The 25,286-nt window shown below is 34.6% G+C and overlaps 1 protein-coding gene across 3 annotated transcripts in view; it reads right to left on the bottom strand.

Annotated features, from left to right (window-relative positions):
- The window catches only part of ATRNL1 (attractin like 1), a 744,737-nt gene that overhangs the window by 241,863 nt on the left and 477,588 nt on the right, over positions 1–25,286 (bottom strand). For all 3 annotated transcript variants that reach the window (XM_043926138.1, XM_043926139.1, XM_043926140.1), the window contains one exon: positions 18,401–18,508. In XM_043926138.1, the coding sequence (XP_043782073.1) occupies positions 18,401–18,508 (108 nt within the window). The remainder of the gene's footprint in view (positions 1–18,400; positions 18,509–25,286) is intronic.

Genomic DNA, 25,286 nt, shown 5'->3' with positions numbered 1-25,286 from the left:
TTCCTTCTGTATGCCTCTAATATTTTAATTGTAACAATTTCCCGAGATTCTGTCTTTGATTCTCTTTTCTCAAGTCCATGACTTCCAGTATGTATGAGGAACTCCCAGGATTTTGTCCTTCCGTCTCTTTGCCCTAGACATGCTCAAATTACCGCACAATTGCATTCATCTCACATGCTAGTAAAGTAATGCTCAAAATTCTCCAAGTCAGGCTTCAGCAATACATGAACCATGAACTTCCAGATGTTCAAGCTGGTTTTAGAAAAGGCAGAGGAACCAGAGATGAAATTGCCAACATCCGCTGGATCATCGAAAAAGCAAGAGAGTTCCAGGAAAACATCTACTTCTGCTTTATTGACTATGCCAAAGCCTTTGACTATGTGGATCACAATAAACTCTGGAAAATTCTGAAAGAGATGGAAATACCAGACCACCTGACCTGCCTCTTGAGAAACCTGTATGCAGGTCAGGAAGCAACAGTTAGACCTGGACATGAACAACAGAATGGTTCCAAATCGGGAAAGGACTACATCAAGGCTGTATATTGTCACCCTGCTTATTTAATTAATATGCTGAGTACATCATGAGAAACACTGGGCTGGATGAAGCACAAGCTGGAATCAAGATTGCCGGGAGAAATATCAATAACCTCAGATATGCAGATGACACCACCCTTATGGCAGAAAGCAAAGAACTAAAGAGCCTCTTGATGAAAGTGAAAGAGCAGAGTGAAAAAGTTGGCTTAAAACTCAACATTCAGAAAACTAAGATCATGGCATCTGGTCCCATCTCTTCATGGGAAATAGATGGGGAAACAATGGAAACAGTGGCTGACTTTATTTTTAGGAGCTCCAAAATCACTGCAGATGGTGATTGCAGCCATGAAATTAAAAGACGCTTACTCCTTGGAAGGAAACTTATGACCAACCTAGACAGCATATTAAAAGGCAGAGACATTACTTTGTCAACAAAGGTCCACCTAGTCAAAGCTATGGTTTTTCCAGTGGTCATGTATGGATGTGAGAGTTGGACTATAAAGAAAGCTGAGTGCTGAAGAATTGATGCTTTTGAACTGTGGCGTTGGAGAAGACTCTTGAGAGTCCCTTGGACTGCAAGGAGATCCAACCAGTCCATCCTGAAGGAGATCAGTCCTGGGTGTTCATTGGAAGGGCTGGTGTTGAAGTTGAAACTCCAATACTTTGGCCACCTGTTGCGAGGAGCTGACTCATTTGAAAAGACCCTGATGCTGGGAAAGGTTGAGGGCAGAAGCAGAAGAGGACGACAGAGGATGAGATGGTTGGATGGCATCACCAACTCAATGGACATGAGATTGGGTAAACTCTGGGAGTTGGTGATGGACAGGGAGACCTGGCGTGTTGCAGTTCATGGGGTTGCAAAAGTCAGACACAACTGAGTGACTGAACTAAAATATTTCTATATTTAATCAGCTATTCAGTTCTATAAATTCTACCTCTTCATAGCTTTCAATATGTTTGCTCCCTTACATTTTGATAGACACTAGTTAAGGGCTTAACTTGTCAACTTGTTTCTCCATCTCAATTACTCTTCAAAACAATTAATGCTATAGAATGCTGCCAAGGATAAACTTTCTAAAATCAATCACAAAATTCTGCTCAGAAAAACTTCTGTGTGATCTTTAGTATCTTGTTAAAACTGACTTCCATAATATGTTCCAAGATCTTCTATCTTGAACCCTACAATTTTTTCCTCATTCAGCTAATTCTACAACACTCTTTTCTGTCTCTTGTCTTTCACTCATATTGTTCTCTCAGCTTCACAGGTCCCTTTACTCTTCCATCATCCTAGTTCTACTCCTTCCTCTACCTACTGACATCTCATGTATCTTTAAAAGCCAAGAACAACTACTATAATTTTTCATGAAACATTCAACAACACCCTGATGTCCTTTTAGCATTCATCACTTTGCATATACATATATATACATATGATATACATTTATGGTATTTTATGTCTTATACACTGATGGGAAATCTTTCCCATCAATGTATAAATTCCTAGAAGGTTGAGAAAGTATCTTTTCTATATTCATCTGTACTGATTTACATATAGCAAGTTTAGTAAATATTCGCTGAATCAATTTATTATACTATAGAATTTCTACGATTGACTTTCCATTATGAGATATGGAAAAATAAATTTAGGTATTGCTTTTGTTTCCTAAAATGTGCTGGAGAAAGTCCTAAGTAATAATGACCCCTTCTCCATGAAAAATTGCATACAAACTACTTATCTGATAGTCTTCTCTATTTTTATATTTTATCAATGGTTAATCCAGTGCCTTTTTCTGTGAACCAAAAATTAAAAGAGGCCTAAAATAAATATGAACAAAATTATAAAGTATAAATATGAATCAAAGTCTCTGCTATGAAAGGGTAAAACTGTAATCCTTGATTAAAATGGAAATGTATATTAAGATTTAAGGTAAATTTTCAGATTTCATACCCTAAATTTTGACCTGGGTGCTATTTTATTTTCTAAGAAAGAAAAGTATGAGAACATATGAAACTGTTTGCTTAGCTAAAGTATAACATTATTGGTTTCTTAGAGTTCTACATATAAAATATCTAGCACTACACTTCCAATATCTGGGATTATACTTTATAAGATTTCTATTTGATTTAACAGCATTTTACAGAATTTTTTCAGTCAGTTATTCCACTGAGGATATGAACTTGATCAGATTATCTACTAATGCATGTAATGGAAAGAAGGAAGAAATACAGGTTAAATTAGTAAGTGATTTTACATGAAAGATAAGCAAAAAGTATATTAAACAGAGGTATAAATTTAGTGTAATAACATCTGCTATAGGGAATTATAGCCTAATAAAATATTTAAGCAGGTAATCTGTTTAATAAAAATCAGAAAACAAATGCTGCACACTATCAGGTATATAACAAATGCTTCAAGACAATCTAAAATGTTAGAAAAACAAGATAAAAAGATACCTAGCTTTATGTTACTATTACTGAGTAATATGTATTAATTGACATTATAATTGGTTTTATGTTAATATATTAAATATCATTATTTTAGCATATATACAAGGAATGAGTGTTGGAAACATTTGACATTATTCAAAGATACCCATGAATACTGTGTGTTCTTGGTTGCAGCAAATTTAATCTGGCCATAATTTTTTTTGGATGGGTCCAATATACTGTCTGTTTTATCTGAGAGTAGGTGAAAGATAGGGATGTTGGAAATTTAATCTTTTTTGTCAGAGCTGGAACACTGTCCTCAAGAATTGCTAAACTGTATTTATGATTTCCCAATAAATGATACTGTAGCCTACTTTACATAGCCACTTTTTATTTGCAAAACTGCAACCATGATATGACAGTATCCTTAAGTAATGTATTATTCTGCTGAATGACAGCCAATATGGATATAGGCAGTCAGGGTTATAAGCCTTTTGTATTTGTAAATGTTTCTGTTTATCATATCAAACACTGTGAGGTGAAACTGGGCTTGTTTTTTTGTTGTTGTTTATCCTCATCTTTATATTCTTCTCTATCATAGTTTATATTCATTTTAAGTGATTTAAGGCAAGATAATCTCAATGTTTTAACAGCACAATGAAAACTTCCATTTATAAAATTTTAATTTTGAAAGTGCATAAAAATATAAATATATATCCTTAGCTTTGAACTCAGTGAATTCTGAATGATGCTAGCAGTATTTTACTTACAAGTACAGTTAATTGTTAATCTAGAGCATTTATAAAGCTATGCATTAAAAATATAAACAGGTGACTTTACTCAGGCCTAAACATATTATGACTTCTGATTATATTAATTTAGGGGCAAGCAGATTTCAGTAATTTAAGTATTGTATTATATTCATCCCATGTTAATGGGTTCTATCCTTATCATGTTAATTCTGAAGACTCAGTCATCTTTAATTCTTATCTCATGCTTCGTTCAATCATGAAATCCATTATAATTCTGTTATAATTCCAAATCTTACAAATTCTAAAATTTTTTTGGAAAATATTTTCTGCTAAATGGTCGTGGTGAAGCCTGACAATTTTAAAAGAAAGACAACGAAAATTCTAAATGCAACTAGGGAAACCTGTTACTTCAAGTACTGTTTGTAATGCTTTGTACTGTTTTATATTAATCCTTTTTCTATAGTGTTGGCAATTGATGCCCAGGGGATATCAAGTTAATAAAATATTTAGTATACTTTGCTTTACCTGAGTATATATTCAAAGATCTTTATTTTGAAAAATGAGAGCTGTAACTGAGGAATACCTAAATGGACATGGGCAATAGTAGGAAATAAAAAAAAAAAAGTACAGGAAAGTACAAAAGCATTACTACCAGTTACTTCCTTACTTCAAGATCAAAGATGTGCATATAAAAATCTATTTTTTCTAAATAATTTTCTTAAAATGAGAAAGTCTTCTAAAGCATTTGTTATGAAGAATGTGAGAAGATGTGACCTTAGCAGTTTCTTTCTCTCTACTACTAATTGAAAATCATCTTCTTTGAGGCAAACAGCCCCTGTAGCCTATGAGTATTTGTATGCAAATAGGGCTTGGGTCCCGTGACAATTCTAATTGAGGGAACTCCTGTTGAATAGCTACCCTCTTTGAACTGGGAAAGTGTATAGAAACCAGCATCAAGACCCAGGGCAGGGATATTACAGAGACTTGGTCTACAGAGCTCTGTAAACACCAAGAAGGTCAATATAATCCCTGACAGAGCATCCTAGGACTCTCTGGGCCGCAAGAGGCTAAGAAAAAGCGTAATATGTGTTCTGAGTCTTTCTTGTTCTTATTAGGGAGTTAAAAAAGATCAGTAGGAAGTTGGTGGCTTGACTGTTTCTATACCACTAATCCATTTACAAGTAGGGAGACCCTCCCTACCCTATTGCCTGTTATCCCCTCAGAGGTAGTCAATACTGGAATCTCAGTAGTGAAAATGAATATAATTAAGCTAATGCCAAGAGAACAGCAATCCAAAGAGAAGCGAACCTGCACCCAGGGAAACTGAGCTATTGAAGACAAAGCTATTAATAATATTTAAGGCTATTAATAATATTTGGTTACAAAATAACCAAATTCTAAGCATTGTAGTTAGGGAATGCTCCAAGCGGCTGCTGATGGTAAGTCGCTTCAGCTGTGTCCAACTCTTCACGACCCCATGGACTGCAGCCTATCAGGCTCCTCCATCCATGGGATTTTCCAGGCAAGAGTACTGGAGTGGGTTGCCATTGCCTTCTCCGGAGTGCTCCAAGACAAATGGCTAAAACTAGAAAGGGGAGCAGGGAGCGGCAAGCAAACATAAAAGCAGAGCTTCCCTGAGGATAAAAGCTGATATAAGTAATTTACAAGATAAGAAAGCTGAGTTTGAGATCCCTGTGCCATGAGAGAGACCCTGGAAGAAATGGTTGGAGGAAAGCATTCTTTATTTAGGCCTCCAGGAAACCACAGATTAAGATCAAACAAATAAGAGTTTACAAGGATCATCAAACTCACAAGGAAATAAGCTACAGTAAATGAGAGCCCATGGAAAGAAACTGATAGATTTAGATTTCCAAGGATTTCAGATATTAAAATGATCTTTTAAAATATCTACTTAATAAATGATCTATTTAATAAAATGATTTCAGATATTTAAATATTTTTATTATGTTTGGAATGAAATGTGAGGCAATAAAAACTAGCAAGCAAGAAGAGACTTTTGAAAAGTGCTAAGTGGATTTGAAGAAAAACCAAATTCAACTTTTAAAAATGAAAAAAAAAAAAAAAGTCTGTATAAGATATACAGTGGCTAGGGTAGAGAGCAGTTTATATACTACTGAACAAGAATTAGTGAGCTGTAACAAGGCTCTGAAGAAACAAGCCAGAAGAAATACAGAGAGAGGAGATGGAAAACACTAGTCTGAGAGATTAAGAGATTCTGAAGGTAGAATGAGATGATCTGATATCCAACTAATCAGTATCTCAGGAGAATAGAGAAAATGAAGGAGAGAAAAACTCAAAGGGATAACTGAGAAATTTTAGAAGTAAACAGAAATAAATTTTAAAAGGTCTGAATCCTTAGATCTAGAAAGCACAAAATAAGCCAAAGAGGATAAATACAAATAAATTTATGCTTAGGAAAATCACCATAAAACTGCAGAACACCAAAGACAAAGGGATTTTAAAAACCATTGGTAAAAAAAAAAGCTAGATTAGCTCTAAAAGGATGACAACTATACTATCAGAAGATTTCTCAGTTGCAACAATAGAAGCCAAAAGCCAGAAAAATTTTCATGTAAGCAAAGTGTTTGAGTAAGGCACTCCTACTGCAAAGTAACTAGATGCTTGATAATGTGTATTTTCAAAACATTTTTTAGATTGTAAGCAATGGTGATGCTCTAAGGCCTTACCTGAAACTAAAAAGGGGGACAGTGGGCAGCAAGCTAAGAGTTTATCATCAGAAGACATATGCTAAAAGAATTTTAAAGAAAAATAATAGGCAGATGGAAACATTTCAGAGGGAAGCTCTGAATGCAAAGAACAGTGAGCAAAGAAAATGGTGACTATATAGGAAAATTTGAATAAATATTGATCATGTAAAACAGCAACAATGATAACAATGTTTAATTTCAGGGGTGACAAAACTCACAAAACTACAAATAAGATAATTATGATACATAAGATGAAAACAAGGTTTAAATTATTTGAGGACATTTCATTTATATTAGGGAAGAGCTCATTATATTCAGACTGAAACTATGCCTGCTAAAATTTTAAGAGTAATGGCCAAAAGAGGAGAAAGAGTGTGTAATGTGCATATTAGGGGAGGAGAAAAGGAAATAATTATTTTAAAAAATCTTCAATTCAAGAGAAGGCCATCAAAGAAGCAAAGATCATTTAAAAAGTTAGGATAAATATAAAGCAAGAGTAATATCTGAAAATATTACTAAACCAGTTTGATTAGTAGAAAAAAATAGAGAAAATATAATATTTTAATAGCAATATCCAGAAGGGAAATATTTGTAACAAAAAATTACAAACATTTAATAAGAGATTTAAGCAAAAAAGTTCCAACAGAAGGATGAAGAAAGATACTGAATAAGTTAAGAAACATTTTCAAATTTTCTGTAATAAAAAATTTCTTAAGTAAACCAATTACTATCAGTAGATGACATTAAACAGAAGAGGACATGGGAATAACAGGTAATAAAATGAGCTAGGAGAAATACAAGTGGTTAAAAACAATATGAAAACATTTGATTTTACTATTAATACTAATAAGAAGTCTGATGGAGAATATAACATTTCACATATCAAATTACCAAAATTGTTTTTTTTTTTTTTTCTTTTCTTTTTTTTTTAATTTTTTTATTAGTTGGAGGCTAATTACTTCACAACATTTCAGTGGGTTTTGTCATACATTGATATGAATCAGCCATAGATTTACACGTATTCCCCATCCCGATCCCCCCTCCCACCTCCCTCTCCACCCGATTCCTCTGGGTCTTCCCAGTGCACCAGGCCCGAGCATTTGTCTCATGCATCCCACCTGGGCTGGTGACCTGTTTCACCATAAATAGTATACATGCTGTTCTTTTGAAATATCCCACCCTCACATTCTCCCACAGAGTCCAAAAGTCTGTTCTGTATTTCTGTGTCTCTTTTTCCGTTTTGCATATAGGGTTATCGTTACCTTCTTTCTAAATTCCATATATATGTGTTAGTATGCTGTAATGTTCTTTATCTTTCTGGCTTACTTCACTCTGTATAATGGGCTCCAGTTTCATCCATCTCATTAGGACTGATTCAAATGAATTCTTTTTAACGGCTGAGTAATATCCCATGGTGTATATGTACCACAGCTTCCTTATCCATTCATCTGCTGATGGGCATCTAGGTTGCTTCCATGTCCTGGCTATTATAAACAGTGCTGCGATGAACATTGGGGTGCATGTGTCTCTTTCAGATCTGGTTTCCTCACTGTGTATGCCCAAGAGTGGGATTGCTGGGTCATATGGCAGTTCTATTTCCAGTTTTTTAAGAAATCTCCACACTGTTCTCCATAGTGGCTGTACTAGTTTGCATTCCCACCAACAGTGTAAGAGGGTTCCCTTTTCTCCACACCCTCTCCAGCATTTATTGCTTGTAGACTTTTGGATAGCAGCCATCCTGACTGGCATGTAATGGTACCTCATTGTGGTTTTGATTTGCATTTCTCTGATAATGAGTGATGTTGAGCATCTTTTCATGTGTTTGTTAGCCATCTGTATGTCTTCTTTGGAGAAATGTCTGTTTAGTTCTTTGGCCCATTTTTTGATTGGGTCATTTATTTTTCTGGAATTGAGCTGCAGGAGTTGCTTGTATATTTTTGAGATTAATCCTTTGTCTGTTGCTTCATTTGCTATTATTTTCCCCCAATCTGAGGGCTGTCTTTTCACCTTACTTATAGTTTCCTTTGTAGTGCAAAAGCTTTTAAGTTTCATTAGGTCCCATTTGTTTAGTTTTGCTTTTATTTCCAATATTCTGGGAGGTGGGTCATAGAGGATCTTGCTGTGATTTATGTCAGAGAGTGTTTTGCCTACGTTCTCCTCTAGGAGTTTTATAGTTTCTGGTCGTACATTTAGATCTTTAATCCATTTTGAGTTTATTTTTGTGTATGGTGTTAGAAAGTGTTCTAGTTTCATTCTTTTACAAGTGGTTGACCAGTTTTCCCAGCACCACTTGTTGAAGAGGTTGTCTTTTTTCCATTGTATGACCTTGCCTCCTTTGTCAAAGATAAGGTGTCCATAGGTCCGTGGATTTATCTCTGGGCTTTCTATTCTGTTCCATTGATCTATATTTCTGTCTTTGTGCCAGTACCATACTGTCTTGATGACTGTGGCTTTGTAGTAGAGTCTGAAGTCAGGCAGGTTGATTCCTCCAGTTCCATTCTTCTTTCTCAAGATTACTTTGGCTATTCGAGGTTTTTTGTATTTCCATACAAATTGTGAAATTCTTTGGTCTAGTTCTGTGAAAAATACTGTTGGTAACTTGATAGGGATTGCACTGAATCTATAGATTGCTTTGGGTAGAATAGCCATTTTGACAATATTGATTCTTCCAATCCATGAACACGGTATGTTTCTCCATCTGTTTGTGTCCTCTTTGATTTCTTTCATCAGTGTTTTATAGTTTTCTATGTATAGGTCTTTTGTTTCTTTAGGTAGATATACTCCTAAGTATTTTATTCTTTTTGTTGCAATGGTGAATGGTATTGTTTCTTTAATTTCTCTTTCTGTTTTTTCATTGTTAGTATATAGGAATGCAAGGGATTTCTGTGTGTTAATTTTATATCCTGCAACTTTACTATATTCATTGATTAGCTCTAGTAATTTTTCAAACATATGGAGGCTAAATAACACGCTTCTGAATAACCAACAAATCATAGAAGAAATCAAAAAAGAAATCAAAATATGTATAGAAATGAATGAAAATGAAAACACAACAACCCAAAACCTATGGGACACTGTAAAAGCAGTGCTAAGGGGAAGGTTCATAGCATTACAGGCTTACATCAAGAAACAAGAAAAAAACCAAATAAATAACCTAACTCTACACCTAAAGCAACTAGAGAAGGAAGAAATGAAGAACCCCAGGGTTAGCAGAAGGAAAGAAATCTTAAAAATCAGGGCAGAAATAAATGCAAAAGAAACTAAAGAGACCATAGCAAAAATCAACAAAGCTAAAAGCTGGTTTTTTGAAAAAATAAACAAAATTGACAAGCCATTAGCAAGACTCATTAAGAAACAAAGAGAGAAGAACCAAATTAACAAAATTAGAAATGAAAATGGAGAGATCACAACAGACAACACTGAAATACAAAGGATCATAAGAGACTACTACCAGCAGCTCTATGCCAATAAAATGGACAACTTGGATGAAATGGACAAATTCTTAGAAAAGTATAACTTTCCAAAGCTAAACCAGGAAGAAATAGAAGATCTTAACAGACCCATCACAAGCAAGGAAATCGAAACTGTAATCAAAAATCTTCCAGCAAACAAAAGCCCAGGGCCAGATGGCTTCACAGCTGAATTCTACCAAAAATTTAGAGAAGAGCTAACACCTATCTTACTCAAACTCTTCCAGAAAATTGCAGATGAAGGTAAGCTTCCAGACTCATTCTATGAGGCCACCATCACCCTAATTCCAAAACCAGACAAAGATGCCACAAAAAAAGAAAACTACAGGCCAATATCACTGATGAACATAGATGCAAAAATCCTTAACAAAATTCTAGCAAACAGAATCCAACAACATATTAAAAAAATCATACACCATGACCAAGTGGGCTTTATCCCAGGAATGCAAGGTTTCTTTAATATCCGCAAATCAATCAGTGTAATACACCACATTAACAAATTGAAAGATAAAAATCATATGATTATCTCAATAGATGCAGAGAAAGCCTTTGACAAAATTCAACACTCATTTATGATTAAAACTCTCCAAAAAGCAGGAATAGAAGGAACATACCTCAACATAATAAAAGCTATATATGACAAACCCACAGCAAGCATCACCCTCAATGGTGAAAAATTGAAAGCATTTCCCCTGAAATCAGGAACAAGACAAGGGTGCCCACTCTCACCACTACTATTCAACATAGTGTTGGAAGTTTTGGCCACAGCAATCAGAGCAGAAAAAGAAGTAAAAGGAATCCAGATAGGAAAAGAAGAAGTGAAACTCTCACTGTTTGCAGATGACATGATCCTCTACATAGAAAATCCTAAAATAATTTTTGACAAAAATGTAGGAAAACAGGAATTCTCATTCCTTGTTAAAGGTAGTTTGAAAAAGGACATTTCTGGAAAGTAAGTGAGCAATATATCAAGATGCATAAAAGGTCACAATTTTTGACCTAGCAGTTTATCTTTTTGCAGATTAGGATCAAGAGTTATGTACAAACATTAACTATAAGCCCTATTTATAATAGTGTGAAATTAGAATCAAGCTATTTAAAAATAAAAGAGTCATATAAATTATGTTATACTACAGAACAACTGACAGGACATTTTAAAATCAAACTCAGAAGTACAAATTTTTCTTATTATAATGAGAAAAACAGGATGCAAAATCACATATAGACTATACTTTGAATTTTGTAAACATACATATATGCAAAAGGAAAATGTTGGAAAGATATAAAAGTTTCAGCAATGGATACTTATGGGTGAAATATTTTAATTTTGATTATTTCTGCTTTTTTTTCTACAAAGAGTATTTATTATTTTTATAATCAGAACACTAAGAATAAGTTTTAATAAAATAATTAAAATATGAAGTACTGCAAGACAGCTGTACAATCTGAAAAAAATCAGAGACCCAGGAAATGCTCAAGCCAGCCATTGGAACTACTGCCCGTGAAGATGCCAGACCAGGAATGAAATGCTCGAGAGGCCACTGGCTGCGCCCATCAGCAGAGAACTGGGTTCATGCTGCTCTGGGAGCAAAGCCAGCAATGCTCTTAACATGAGAGACGCTCACTGTGTCTGGCCTTGATTTAAACAATGTGTCTGTCACCTTTTTTCTTATGTAGTGTAATAGGTTGAACTGTCTCCATTACTCATAAGCACCAGGAATCAAAGAATACTACAAAATATTAGGTAACTCTGCTCATAAACAGCCTTACAACAAAAAGTACTCCAAAGACACGTTGGGGCCTAAAATGTATTCTCAATTTGAACTAAAATCAGCATATTTGAGAATGCTGTGAAAGAGAAATTCCAGGGCCAATCTGAGATTCAAACTCTGTTCCTGCTCTGTTGTTGTGGTTTAGTTGCTAAGTTGTATCTGGCTTTTGTGCCATCCCATTCTCTACTGGTGACTAAATTGTGATCTTGACCAAAGATCTTAAGCTCACAGAGTCCCCGTTTCTTCAATAAGAAACAGAAGAAACAAAATCTGCTTTGTATTTTGTAAGATTGACATAAGGCTCAAATGAGATTGAGATAGTGTATGTAAATAAGTTTTGAAAAACAGTATCTTAAACTCAATTTAAACATTTTACTTGTTCTCATGACCTAGGAAGCTCAGGTTTAAGTTCCTTACTTTGACATATAATCTTTACCTGTATTGTTTGGAAAGCACTCTCTAGTGTAATGCTTGGTGAACACCTAAGTACTAACCTTGTAGAATAAAACCCAATGGTCACCTACATTTTCAAAAATTAATATGTGGATAAATTAATCATGATGGGTAGAAACGTTAACAGGGCAGTCCAGAATATGTATAATATGTATAAGAGTTTCTGTTCCCTAATACAGAAATGATAATTGAAAATGTTTATTTTGAATAACTGGCAAAATTTTAAGCTCCAATATGCAGTCAATACAAGGGTCTAAAACTTAAGGGAAAAACTTAATATTTTACATTTTTGCTTTGTTGTTGCTTTTAATTTTCCCTTGTTAAAAAGAGCCATGCATACTGTAATAGAAAGGAAAACACAGACATGCAACAAGAATAACCCATATATGCCACCCACCTATACAACATTTATTATTAAGAATTTATTAGACCAGACTTTTTTCAGTGTTTACAAAAATTAGATCACAATTTATACACCATTTTGTAAAATATAATAAACTAACTAACAAATGCTTTACTTTTGGCCATTAAAATGGTTTCTAGTTTTTCAGTATTAGAGGTAGGAAGCAAAAAATAACTGGATAAAATAATTCAAAGTAAAAATAGAAACAAAGAATAATATCCCAGCAAAAACTGTCAGTGACATTGGAGGACTCATCTAAGTTTATAAAACTTCCAACTCCTGCCCTCCTTCCTTCCTAACACTACTTTCCCCACAAAAAACCATGAACAAGGAAAGTACATTTTTAACATCAAACTAAAGGACTATCAATTAACTTGTTTGTGATCAAACTGTATACTTTTCATGTGACACCAGATCTAGGAAGCCTAGTCAACCTAAGTCACTTAATAGCCTCCAGTTCTTTTACCTCAGTTTCTCGTGGTTTCTGTCATTATCGAGGAAAAGCATGAATTTTGTTGTTTGAGAGGGTATACTGAGAGACTGTGACTATTCCTCTTAATAAATACAACAGCATCAGAAGGTCTTAGATCTGCCAGTTAAGGAGAGAAAATCCTGTCTTCTTTTCTGTTTGGATCTTACACACACAAAGTCTCTAGAAAGACTTTCAAAATGAGAACACATCATGACTTAAAAACAAAGTCCAGAATCAGACACTTCACTGCTAACATCCTGGTCTCGCCACCATTACCTCTTGCCTGGATTCCCACAGAAGCTTTGTGACAAGCTTCTCTCCCTCTATACTTGCCCCTCATAGGAGAAACTTCGGGTTGATTTCCAGCCTCTAAGTTACCATGTCAGTTTTCTGCTAATTTCCAAAGCCAAAGCCTTCATTTCTTTGTCTGAGGGCTTTCTCTGACTTCCTGCGAAACGGCCCTCAACCAGTGATTGGAGGGAGTTGAGGAATAAACACTCAGCTCAGTTGCCCTGCTGTCCGTAGGGTGACATGCATTTTACCCTGACTCTCAGAGTGTCTCCACAGAAATCAAGCCCTAGTTTACCACAGTGATATTAGCTTTTCTCCATTCCCTCTCTCATGGCTCCATTTCCCTACCAGCATATTCTTCAAATGAACCACCTGTCTTGATGTCTGCTTGTCAGGAAAACATCTGATGATATCACACGTCAAACTATTCTCAACCCCAAAGGCAGAATGATCTTTTAGAAACAGATTATGTCAGTCAGTCCTGCAACTGACTCTCCTCTTCGCTTAGGATTGAATGTCAAAGTTTTTACAAGAGGTCTACAAGACCTTACATCTTCTGCCTCGTCCTGTATGTGCCCCTGCCCCAATCCTGCTATTTCATGCACTTGCCCGGCACACCCACCTTAGCACCTCTGCGCTAGCCAGTCTCTTTGCTGGGAACACTCTCCCTTGAGAATCTACCACCTGGTTAAGTCCTTTACCTCTTTCAAGCCTTGTTCAATTCTCACCTCCTCAATGAGGTCACCCTGACCACCACCAGATTCAATATGCACGCTCTCCCCCACCTCCACAAAGCTCTCTCCAAACCTTATCCTGTTTTATTTTTTTCCTGTTCCATGGCACTTACCACCTCCTAACATATTAAATAACCTATTTTCCCTGTTAGAATATGAACTCCACGAAGACAGGGCTCTTTGTTGTGTTCCCTGATGCTTCTAAAGTGATAAGAAGAGTGCTTGACATACATGCGGCATGCCATAAACATCTGTTAAGCAATTACTATAAATTATCATGCTATTCCTTAGTGGAAGAAAATTGATAAATATACACTATATGGGTCACAAGGTCATCAAAAAATAACCCTATTTTTTTTACAATAAATTTAAAACCAACTGACAAATTGAGTTTATAAATTTATATATATATACAAATTTATATTCTAAGTGTATTTATTAAATTTTAATAAGTTCTTAATTTTTCACTATAATTTAGAAAAATATAATGATTCAAACTTGCTTACAGATAATTTAAGGGGTGATTATTCACACCATAATCTTTTTTTCACTCACAAAGAGTTTTTACACTTAGGGTTTACTACACACATTTCCTATGAAGACTGAATATTCTTCATCCATTAAAAAACATAACCAACTCACACAAACTTTTAGGAACACGTCTACTTCATAGAATAGGACATTTTGGTGTACAGAACCATTACTACAGATGCATCAAGTATAAGCAATTCTATATTATACCTATGTTCTCCCCCTGACAATATAGATGTGGAACTCAGAGTGGCACATGAGAATCCAACTTAAATTGAAAGAAATCTATTTCTTAAATTACCACATTATGAAGACTCAATGAATATTTACAAAATAGTAATAGCCAGCTAACCTATGGCTTTGGGTTGAATTTAATCTCTGAATTTTAAGAAAAACCCAGCAAAGGAATTTTAAAATTACTTTTATTTTCTAGGTTTAAATAAAGTCCTTAATGTTATTTCAGAATAGGCCTAAGCTTCATATTTTGCTGTGTAAGCAAATCAAGGCCACATCATACTAAGTTATGTATATAAAAAGAGATTTGGAGTGGATCTAGAGTACTGTGACAATGCAAAGTAAATCTCACATACAACATACAAATGTATATGTATACACATATACGTGTATATACAGCAGATAGATAACTTCCACTTAGTAGTAATTACAAAATGCAAAGGAAAAAACAAAATATGATTTTAAACCTTATGCTTCCACTTCTATTATTTTCCAAAGAATATTAAATAAATTAGCAGTTAGAAGCCATTATTTATTTCTGATATTAAATTCATATAAGAAAACAATTTAAGCTCTAAAAATTACTGAAGGACAATATTTTCAACTTAAAAAAATTAAGTTGTCAATTTACTTGAGATCAGAAATATATGGATATAGGGAATTTTAAATATCAGAAATCATACTTGTTTATCAAGATGAAGAAAATCTGATATTGAATTTAGAATCCTAAATTTATTTGAAGCATGAATAAAGGTACTCAATTAACAAAGCTACCACCTTAATAAGGTGCATGTTAAGATACTGTAAATTCTCCCAAATTGATTTACAGATTTTATACAATCCCTATTAAAGTACTAGTGAGCTTCTTTGCAGAAATTGACAAACTAATCCTAAAATTCCTGTCAAAATTCAAAGAACCCAGAAAAGCCAAACAATGTTCAAAATGAATAAAGCTGGAGGACTCATATTTTCTAATTCTAAAACTTACTACAAAACTATAGTAATCAAAATAGAATTGTACTGTCATATGATAGATCTATAGATTAATGGAATGGTATTGAGATGATAAAAATAAATTCTCACACTTACGGTCAATTGATTTGAAACAGGAGTCCCAAGATCATTCAGTGGAGATAGAAAGTCTTTTCGACAAGTAGTAAAAAATTACCATATTACCCAGAAATTCAACTCTTATTTACATATTCCAATGAAAGGGAAACAAAATTTGTAGACAAATATTCACAGTAGCATTTTTCAAAATATTCAAAAAGCAGAAACAGCACAGATGTTCATCAACTCACGAGTGCAAAAACCAACTGTGCTATATCAATAATGTGTGTGTGCATGCTCAGTCGCTTAGTCGTGTCCAACTCTTTGTGACCCCATGGACTGTAGCAAGCCAGGATCTTCTGTCCCTGGAATGTTCCAGGCAAGAATACTGGAGTGGGTTGCCATTTCCCACTCCAGGGCATCTTCCTGACCCGTGGTTGAACCCATATCTCTTCATTGGCAGGCATATTCTTTATCATTGAGCCACCTGAGACACCCCTCTTATATCAATAATATCAAATATTACTTGGCAATATAAAGAAATTAAATATTCATCCACAATGTGGAATGAAACTTGAAAACATTAAGGCTAAGTAAAAGAAGCTAGTCATGAAAGACCACATACTGTATGACTCCATTCATATGAAATGGAATGAAAATATACTAGGGGAAACTCATATAAGGACAAAAACTAGATTAGGGCTTGTCTACAGTTGAGAATGAGGCTTGGGGAAAAAGAGAGGGGGTAAGAAGGGAGTTTCTTTAGGGGAAGATGAAAACGTTCTATAATTGATTTTTGGTGATGGTTACACGATTCTGAATATACTAAAAACCCGAAATTTCACAGTTTAAATGGGTAAATTTTATGGCATATGAACTACAATTTAATAAAGCCATTTACAAAAAGCCAACAAAACTACACATTGGTAAGAGAACCAGATCTCCAGAAAACTTCCTAAATGGGAGTAGGTAGGTAAGTTTTATTCTTCTGTGACACTCTGAATTTAAATTTTAGAAAACAAAAGAAATAGAGACATACCAGTTATTCATATAACTAGTAATAACAAAAGGATACAGAGAAGTCAGAAATAAATGAATAAAAGGACTACCAAGTAAATAAGAGCAAAAAGAAAGTAGCGGTAGAAGTTTTTAAACTCTACAAAATAAATTATTTATTATGTATATTTATTACATTTGTTCCTTAAGTTTATGAGTGTTTTATCTCAACTTACATCTGTATCATTTACATTTGTTTTTCTCTTGTGAGTTGAGTTTTAACAGTATTCAAGAATGCTTTAAATAGATGAGGAGAAAAAGAAGTTAGATTCAGATTGTTAAGAGTTTTCAATTTGTTAAAAGTTCTGTACTAAAGTTATTTGAAATTAAACGTCAGAATGAAATTAGAGCACTTACTGCAAAGTTAGAAATTAGAGCACTTCTCCCTAAGCAATAGAAGATATACCCACACATTATCTAATGTTCTAAGCTTCTGTGACAGCCTGTGATCTAAAGTAGTAAAAAATCAAGGACACAAAAGCTAAAAAAAAAAAATTTACTTGGAGAAATGTCTCTAAACACTGGTCCTTTGTATCACATCATAAGGTCTGATTTAGTTCTATTTTTTTCAGAATAACCAAAAATTTTATGGACAAATCAATTAGATTTGTGCCTAGGTATTTGGAGGAGTCTATTTTTATATCCCTTGCTTTCCTCAAAGAAAAGCAAAGTCTAAATATAGCAACATGAAGTCAGTCACATACGGTCACTTTTTAAAAGGTGAATAAAATATTTCAACTGTAAGGTATTTCTAAATCTTCCTGTTTAAACATCTTACCATGTATAACACAAAAAACTTGGAAATTAAGCCTAGAATAAAATTACCATGCCTCAGAATGCTGTCATGAGTTGTTAATTATAATCTGTGGATTTTTGCTCTTTGGGAACCCCCATTATTTTCAGAAACCATGTCATGCACTATTTCAAGATCCAAATACCACATTTACTCACACATAATCATTTCTCTTTCATGATACTCCATTTCCCCATTTGCAATATAATCCTGTACTAATATAGCCATAAAATAAAAATATTCACTATATTCTACAAACTTCAACATTCAAAAAGTGAAACTATGTAATTAAAATGCAACTCATCTCCACCCACCTTTTACAGTCAACTTTGTTAATAAATATAGATGTGACTTGTTAACTGAGGGGTGTTGGGCACTCCCAGGACTAAATACAGATGCTTTGTTTCTACCATCGTACCTGTATCTTAAATTCCTTCAGTTCCTATCTGTCAGGGAAAGGGTGCCAGGTGAGCAGTCTGTCACTCTTGCCTAGACTAACAGATTCTCCAGTGGCGTTTGTTATAGCTCATGTCATACTATTAAAACCATGTGCCTTGAAAATGGCATAACATATGTAGCTGAATCTTGTCAACTCTAGATAATCAGACTCTGTTTGGCTTCACAAGCAGATGCAGATTAGAGAAGTAATATAAATATGCAAATCACAGCGGTCCCCTTTGCCCACCACTGTTCCTACCTCTAATGCCCCTCGCAGAAAGTCTGTGTGTTCAGCTCCCACTTCCAGCGCTACATCAACAGACGCAAAGGGTCGGCTGGCCATCTGCTGTCGTTCTCGAAGCAGTTGCTGGGGGGTTAAAAAGCACTCGTTTTAAGACAGGTTTTAGGACACGTTAAATTCAACAATATCTAGTCCTGTTTGGAAAAACTGGCATCTAAAATTTAGAGGTTGTAATACACATATTCATATCTAGATCATTAAAAAGGAAAATTCTTTTCTCCTCATGGCCTGGGTTATATTTCCTTATAGGCTTTAAATGTTTGATGCCTCCTGACTGCCATCTCATAGGCCTAGTGAAAAGCACTTTGAAAACTTCAGGTGAGAGGTAGTACTTAAGTAAAAACTGCTATTATGATGACAGGTATGCCAAGTCTTTCCACTCAAAATAACTCATGCCTTTGTCTTAGCTGAAAGCAAACAGCAGTACAAATGATTGAGAAAAGAGAATGAAAATTTGTCAAAATGCATTAATAGCCAAGACCCAGTCTTGTAAGTCATCAAGATCCCCACTGTCAACTGCTATAGCACCAGCAGGAATTTTTATTGTCAATGTTTTTAACTTTATTCAAAGCCATGGTGTTTATTATTTAAATGAAAATGATTAGTAGGTTACAAAAACGTGTGCCAGGACTTCTAAAACACTCTCAGATATTTGTTTCTTCTCTTTGCGTCTCTTCTTGGCTTTGCCCAAACAAAAACCAATACACCAGCAAGTCCCAACCAAGTACACAGCTAATTTATATTTCTGTCTCCTCTTGTAATTATAATATTCATTAAGTCATGATAAGAAAAAATTGATGACCAGTACTAGATATTGCAAATCTTGCCCTCCTCATTCGACACTGCTAATAAAATTATTATTAAATATTAAAAGTAGATGAGCAATGCAATTAAACACTCTTTCAAATGAGAAGAAAATCATATCACTGAAGAAAGACAAAATCCTTGCACACAATGAATGGCTTCATTGTTCACAGAGATTTCTAAAGATTCACTGGCAGTAACTTAAAACATTAACAACTGGTCTTTGAATGTAAATGTACAGAGCACTGTGATGCATCATTCATAAAGTTCCCTTTCTCATGATGAAGGAACAAAAACCAACAACTGATGGAACTTCATTATTTAATATTTTTATTTTAACACTTGTGACACTGCAGTGACAGTGTTCATGTAATGAGCATCTCAAACATAATTTAAGGCCTTGCTTTTATTATTGAAGAGAGAACATTCACTTGCAAATATGACAGAAATAATGCAACTATTACCTAGCTAGAGTTCAAGGTCTTAAATTGTATGTATTTTTAGAAGAAGATACATAATGAAGACATATTAAAAACATATTCAGAGTAAAAAGCAAATGTGATCTAAATCACCCAAATTATTCACTTTACTATAAACTCAGACTTGCACTATTAAAAATACAGCTGCTGGCCAAGAGAATCTTATTTGTGTCTCTTTCAATAGGAGTGGCCAATTGATTTGAATACTGTGTGTATGCAAAATGCAAACATAATGTTACTCCAAATACCTATGGCTGCTAAGTGTAGAAGACAACACACTCTTTTTATACGGTAAAACATAAATGCACACACAGATATACACACAGGAATACACAAACTGCCTCTGTTACAGTTAATATAATAATTCTCATGAGAAAACTATAAATTCTAGTTTGGATTAATGCAATTTTCTAACATCTGTATTAAAGTTTCTTCAGTTTTACTAGTTTCCCTTAGCTTATAAATGGCATCTCTTATAACTGATTCTTTAAAAAAACAAACAATTTCTGTGTCTTCACCTTGCCTTTTTGCTACATCTAAAAGTAAAAGCTCTATAAAATATACTTAATGAGAATCCCACAGATTGTAATGTAAATCTATGATTACTCTAAATTCACTATATTTAACAAAGAATAGATTTCTCTGAAAAATAATGTATTATTGTGACCACCTCCTAAGAAAAACTAGTGATTGATAGTTTTATTCATTTAAAAACGTGGACTAGTAGGACAAAAAGGTATTTTAAAAGATTCCAGTTTGTCTTCCGGGCATTGAGTTTTCATCAGTCTTTAAGAATTGAATGTTATTACAGTACTGTTTGCAAAGAGGAAAGACTGTTCTTGCCCAGGACCATAACACTGAAGTTTGTAAAACAAGATACGGTGAAATGAAAATAATTAGAGCACAAGACAGTGTAGAGTAAAGGTTACAAACAGGGAATTAGCCAAATTAATTCACTCTGGGCCACCTAACAGAGGATGAGTTCGAGGACTTTGACTAGGGCACCAAGTTTCTGACTTTGGGAAACCTAATCCAATGGTTCTGACCAGGGAAACAGAGGGAGTAAAAAATTTTATCCTAAAACACTCTTGCTTTGATAGGATGGCCCTAAAACAATAATATGGAACAAAGTGGGATTCGTCACGCTACTAAATTCCTGGCTCTCAGCCGTGTCCTTAACAATTGTCCTTTCTTTCGCCAGTTAACATCTATAGGCATTACTTCTTGAATTTTGCCCCTTCTGTGTCAGAACAAAAGAGACATAAACAATTCAAAGTTTATTCTTACAACTCAAATTTCCTGGAAATTTAATGATGATATTGACAGGCAATTTAGTTAGACTCTCGAGTTAGAAGAATCTGTGTTTGAATACCTGGTTTTCTACTTAGTAGCTGTCTAAGGTACTATTTAGACCTCTCTGAATTATTTAGACCTCTGTAAACCTCACACTTTCTCATAGCAAAATTGGGCTATCAATAGTGTCTACATCTACAACTAGCCCTGAGAGAACTTGTTTTGATTCCCAGTTTCTCCACCCATTACCTATTGCACCATCATATTACATAGACCTTTCTAAGGCTTATTCTCTCTATTAAACAGGAAGAGGAATACTATTAGAAGTTTTGCTAATACTTAATGCATCTGCACTGCTCAACATAGAATCTGGCACATTGTGAGAACTCAGTAACAGTTCATTGGTACAATTATTATGTTAAAATTTCAAGCCCTAATTTTGTCTTTAAAGATGGCACTCTAATTACCACAAGCCCGTTTTCTTCGGCACTAGTGACACATTTTGCTCTATTAGTCTCCCTTTTAACAAATGCTGCAAATTTATGAGACAGTTGGAAAATGTCATGATTGTGGTAAAAATGAATTTAATTTGGAACCGCTTCCTGCCATTTGTGACTAAGAATGATAAAAACTCAACCTAAAAATTGCGAGGAAATAGAGTACTTCCATAAGAACTTTCAAAAATTATTTGGTGGTTGCGATTTTTATATAAAATGAAGTTTGACATTTTGTATATAGATAAGAAGCCATATAACAGATGATCTATTTTATAACTAATCTGCAGTTGCCAATTATTCAGTAGAAAGAAAAGGCCAAAAGAACAAACTGATCATAATGCAATAGATTATAATCATGTTGCCGTAAACACTATGGTGAAGGACATTTTAAAATTATGGATCATGCTCATAACACCATGTTCGTTATGTATAATAGTTGCTTTACTATTCAAAATCTCTTACAAAACAAACCATGAAATTAAAAATAATATGAAAATCCATGCTTAAAGATGGCAACTGAGAACAGTCATTGATTCTATCAAATGCATATATGAAATGCTTCCACATACTAATACTACTACAAATATCATATCTATCCCCAAAGCTCATGTTAATGACTTTTCCAATCACCCCTAAAGCTAAAACTCTAATGGATTTAGGCTAATAATCTTTAAAAACACACACACTAAAAAAACAAAACAAAACAGTAACCAACTCATTTCCAGTTGTCTTCCTATTGCCTGCCTCCTGTATTCAGGTTCCATATAGCCTCCCCCTATACCTCCAAATGCCCTTCCACTCCATCCCAGGTGTGAAGTAATCATCTTCCCTACAAGTTATTTATGATATTAGTGTGGCACTATCTCCTCAAACCTTCATGCTTTCCTGAAATCTTTAAGGCAAAAATTTATTTCTGTTTTTTATTTCACTCAGCACTTAGTTTGTAGTCAATAGTATTTGATGAATGGACAATGAATGAGTGACTTACAGTATAAAAATCTGTATCATCTGAATGTGACTGAAGGCAAGTTTTGATTAAACTGATTTTAATCATTTGAAAAGACTCTGACGCTGGGAAAGATTGAGGGCAGGAGGAGAAGGGGACGACAGAGGATATGGCTGGATGGCATCACCAACTCAATGGACATGAGTTTGGGTAAACTCCGGGAGTTAGGGACGGACAAGGAGGCCTGGCGTGCTATGGTTCATGGGGTCGCAAAAAGTCGGACATGACTGAGCGACTGAACTGAATTGAACTGAACTGAATTATGAAGAAGCTTTTAAAATTAGTATATGTCCTCTGATATTCTGCTTTCCTGGTGGCTCAGTCAGTCAAGAATCTGTCTGCAATGCGGGAAGACTTGGGTTTGATTTCTGGTTGGGAAGATCCCCTGGAGAAGGGAATGGCAATCCACTCCAGTATTCTTGCCTGGAAAATTCCACGGACAGAGGAACTTGGTGGGCTACAGTCCATGGGATCATAAAGAGTCAGACATGACTGAGCAACTAACACAATCACGCTGAATTCTGATATTCTACAATGTATGCCTTATGCTCAAAAGTAAGTGGATATTCATTTTTGTAGAATGGGTCAATTCTGTGGACCCAACAAATCACCACTAGGTTTCTTATCTCTCTTCATTCACTTTGTTACCGTACTGTAAATATTATAAGGAAAACTGCCATAAAGTCATCATGATGCATTCATGTTTTAATAGAAATTATTGCAGACATTTGGAAAGATATAAAAGGAGCAATCAAAATTCTTTAGTCATTATTTTTGAGCTTGCATACTAAAATGAATAACGAGCTTGAATTAGACATAAGGCAACATTTCATGAAAAAGTATTTCTATTATTAACACAAACACAACATAAAGTATAATAAGCAAAAGATCATTTTTTTTAGTGGAAGGATAGTACATCAATGAATTAGGAAAGCATGATAATTCTATCATTTTTATATCTAAATCTGCAAGCTACAAGTTTACCCAGTTTTTCTTCATTATTTTAAAGTAAAATGTCCTCAACTGTCAAATGGTCATACCAGACATTCAAGGTAGGTTGTTCAGGTATGCAGGTTTGTTTTTTGAGCAGTAATGTGCCAGAAACAAAACCGACCTTTACTGTCATCAAGCCTACTACCAGAGAGAGGAAGAGAGGAGAAATGGAAAATTCTTCTAAATCTTCCAAAATATAAAGTTCAATATTTCCTCTAAAATGCCAAGAGATTATATCAGTATAAAACATACTCATGTCAATATATGTGTGAAAGTGTATGTGTGACTATTACTAAAATTATATATATAATTCAAAGTAACTAAAACTCAAATTAAAACTAAAACTCTTATATAAAATGTCAAAGTGTTAGTTGCTCAGTCGTGTCCAACTCTTTGCAACTACATGGTCTGTCCATGGAATTCTCCAGGCAAGAATACTGGAGTGAGTTGCCATTCCCTTCTCCAGGGGATCTTCCTGACCCAGGGATCGAACCTGGGTCTTCTGCACGGCAGGCAGATTCTTTACTGAGTTAACAGGGAAGCCCTTAAAATAAAATAAAATGTCAAGATAAAGATTAAATAATGCCCTCAAATGAAGGTCTTTGTTGTCATCTGAATAATATTGAGCATTTCACTGATATGAATAAAAGATACCCATCACAGAGTTTAGACTTAAAAGGGACCTATAAATCCTCTGGTCCAGAGATTTTTTTAACCTACAGACTATATAGACCTATAATGGGTAAATAGATGAGCACTAGAAAAATCTATGAATCTACGAATCTCGCACTAAAAGATGACACTTTTATTAATTATTTTCCAATTTCACCAGATTCAATAATTTAACTTACTACTGTCTTTAGAAACTAATTGGCCCTCTATTAGAATCAAAACGTAACTCCACTGTTTTCTTAAATTCTTTTAACAAACAAATCTATCAATATATATTCATGCTTAAAAATCAAACAGGATGGAGTAAATTATAAAAGCAAGCAAGACAACTTTAAAATTCCCTACACATCCCTATTTGCTAAATAAGAACTTCTTCAGTGCAGAATGGGTTTGGAGTTCAAACATATGTTTCTAAAGTTTCCTCTTATTTCTTCCCTTCGTCTAGCTCAGTGTTTTCAACCTTTGGGGTTTATGCAGTTGCATATGCAATGTCACCTATACTCTGTAGTGAATTATCTTGACTCTAAAGGTATCATCTATTCATACTGATTTTATGATATCATAACTTCCATGTGAAATAAATCTCACAGAACTCTAAAAATTTTCAGTATTATCAAGGAGAGGCACAAACTATGTGGTTGGTAGCATCACCATTATTTGCATACAATAAGGTCTTAAAGGGCTTCCCTGGTCGTTCAGATGGTAAAGAATCCACCTGCAATGCAGGAGACCTAGGTTCAATCCCTGGGTTGGGAAGATCCCCTGGGGAAGGGAACAGCTGGCTACCCACTACAGTATTCTTGCCTGGAGAATTCCACGGACAGAGGAACCTGGCGGGCTATAGTCCATGGGGTTGCAAAGAGTCAGCTTTCTACTGACAGGAATTACAGATATTCAAAAAAAGATACTCAACTTTTGTGAGTATGGGCATTTTAAGTCTGAGATGGCTTTGTTTAGGTTAATTTAGGCAATGTCAAAGGAAAGAGAGTATGACAGATCTTCCTTATCCTCATGTATTCATGGTTATACATTATTAATTAAACATCATGGAAACCAAAACCATATTTCTTAGATGGCACAATTCTTCCCAACTGAAGTTT

Source organism: Cervus elaphus, chromosome 15 (assembly GCF_910594005.1).
Source record: "Cervus elaphus chromosome 15, mCerEla1.1, whole genome shotgun sequence".
NCBI classification, from domain to species: domain Eukaryota; kingdom Metazoa; phylum Chordata; class Mammalia; order Artiodactyla; family Cervidae; genus Cervus; species Cervus elaphus.
The sequence above is the reverse complement of the archived record's forward strand: the minus strand, read 5'-3'. Positions and strand labels throughout refer to the sequence as shown.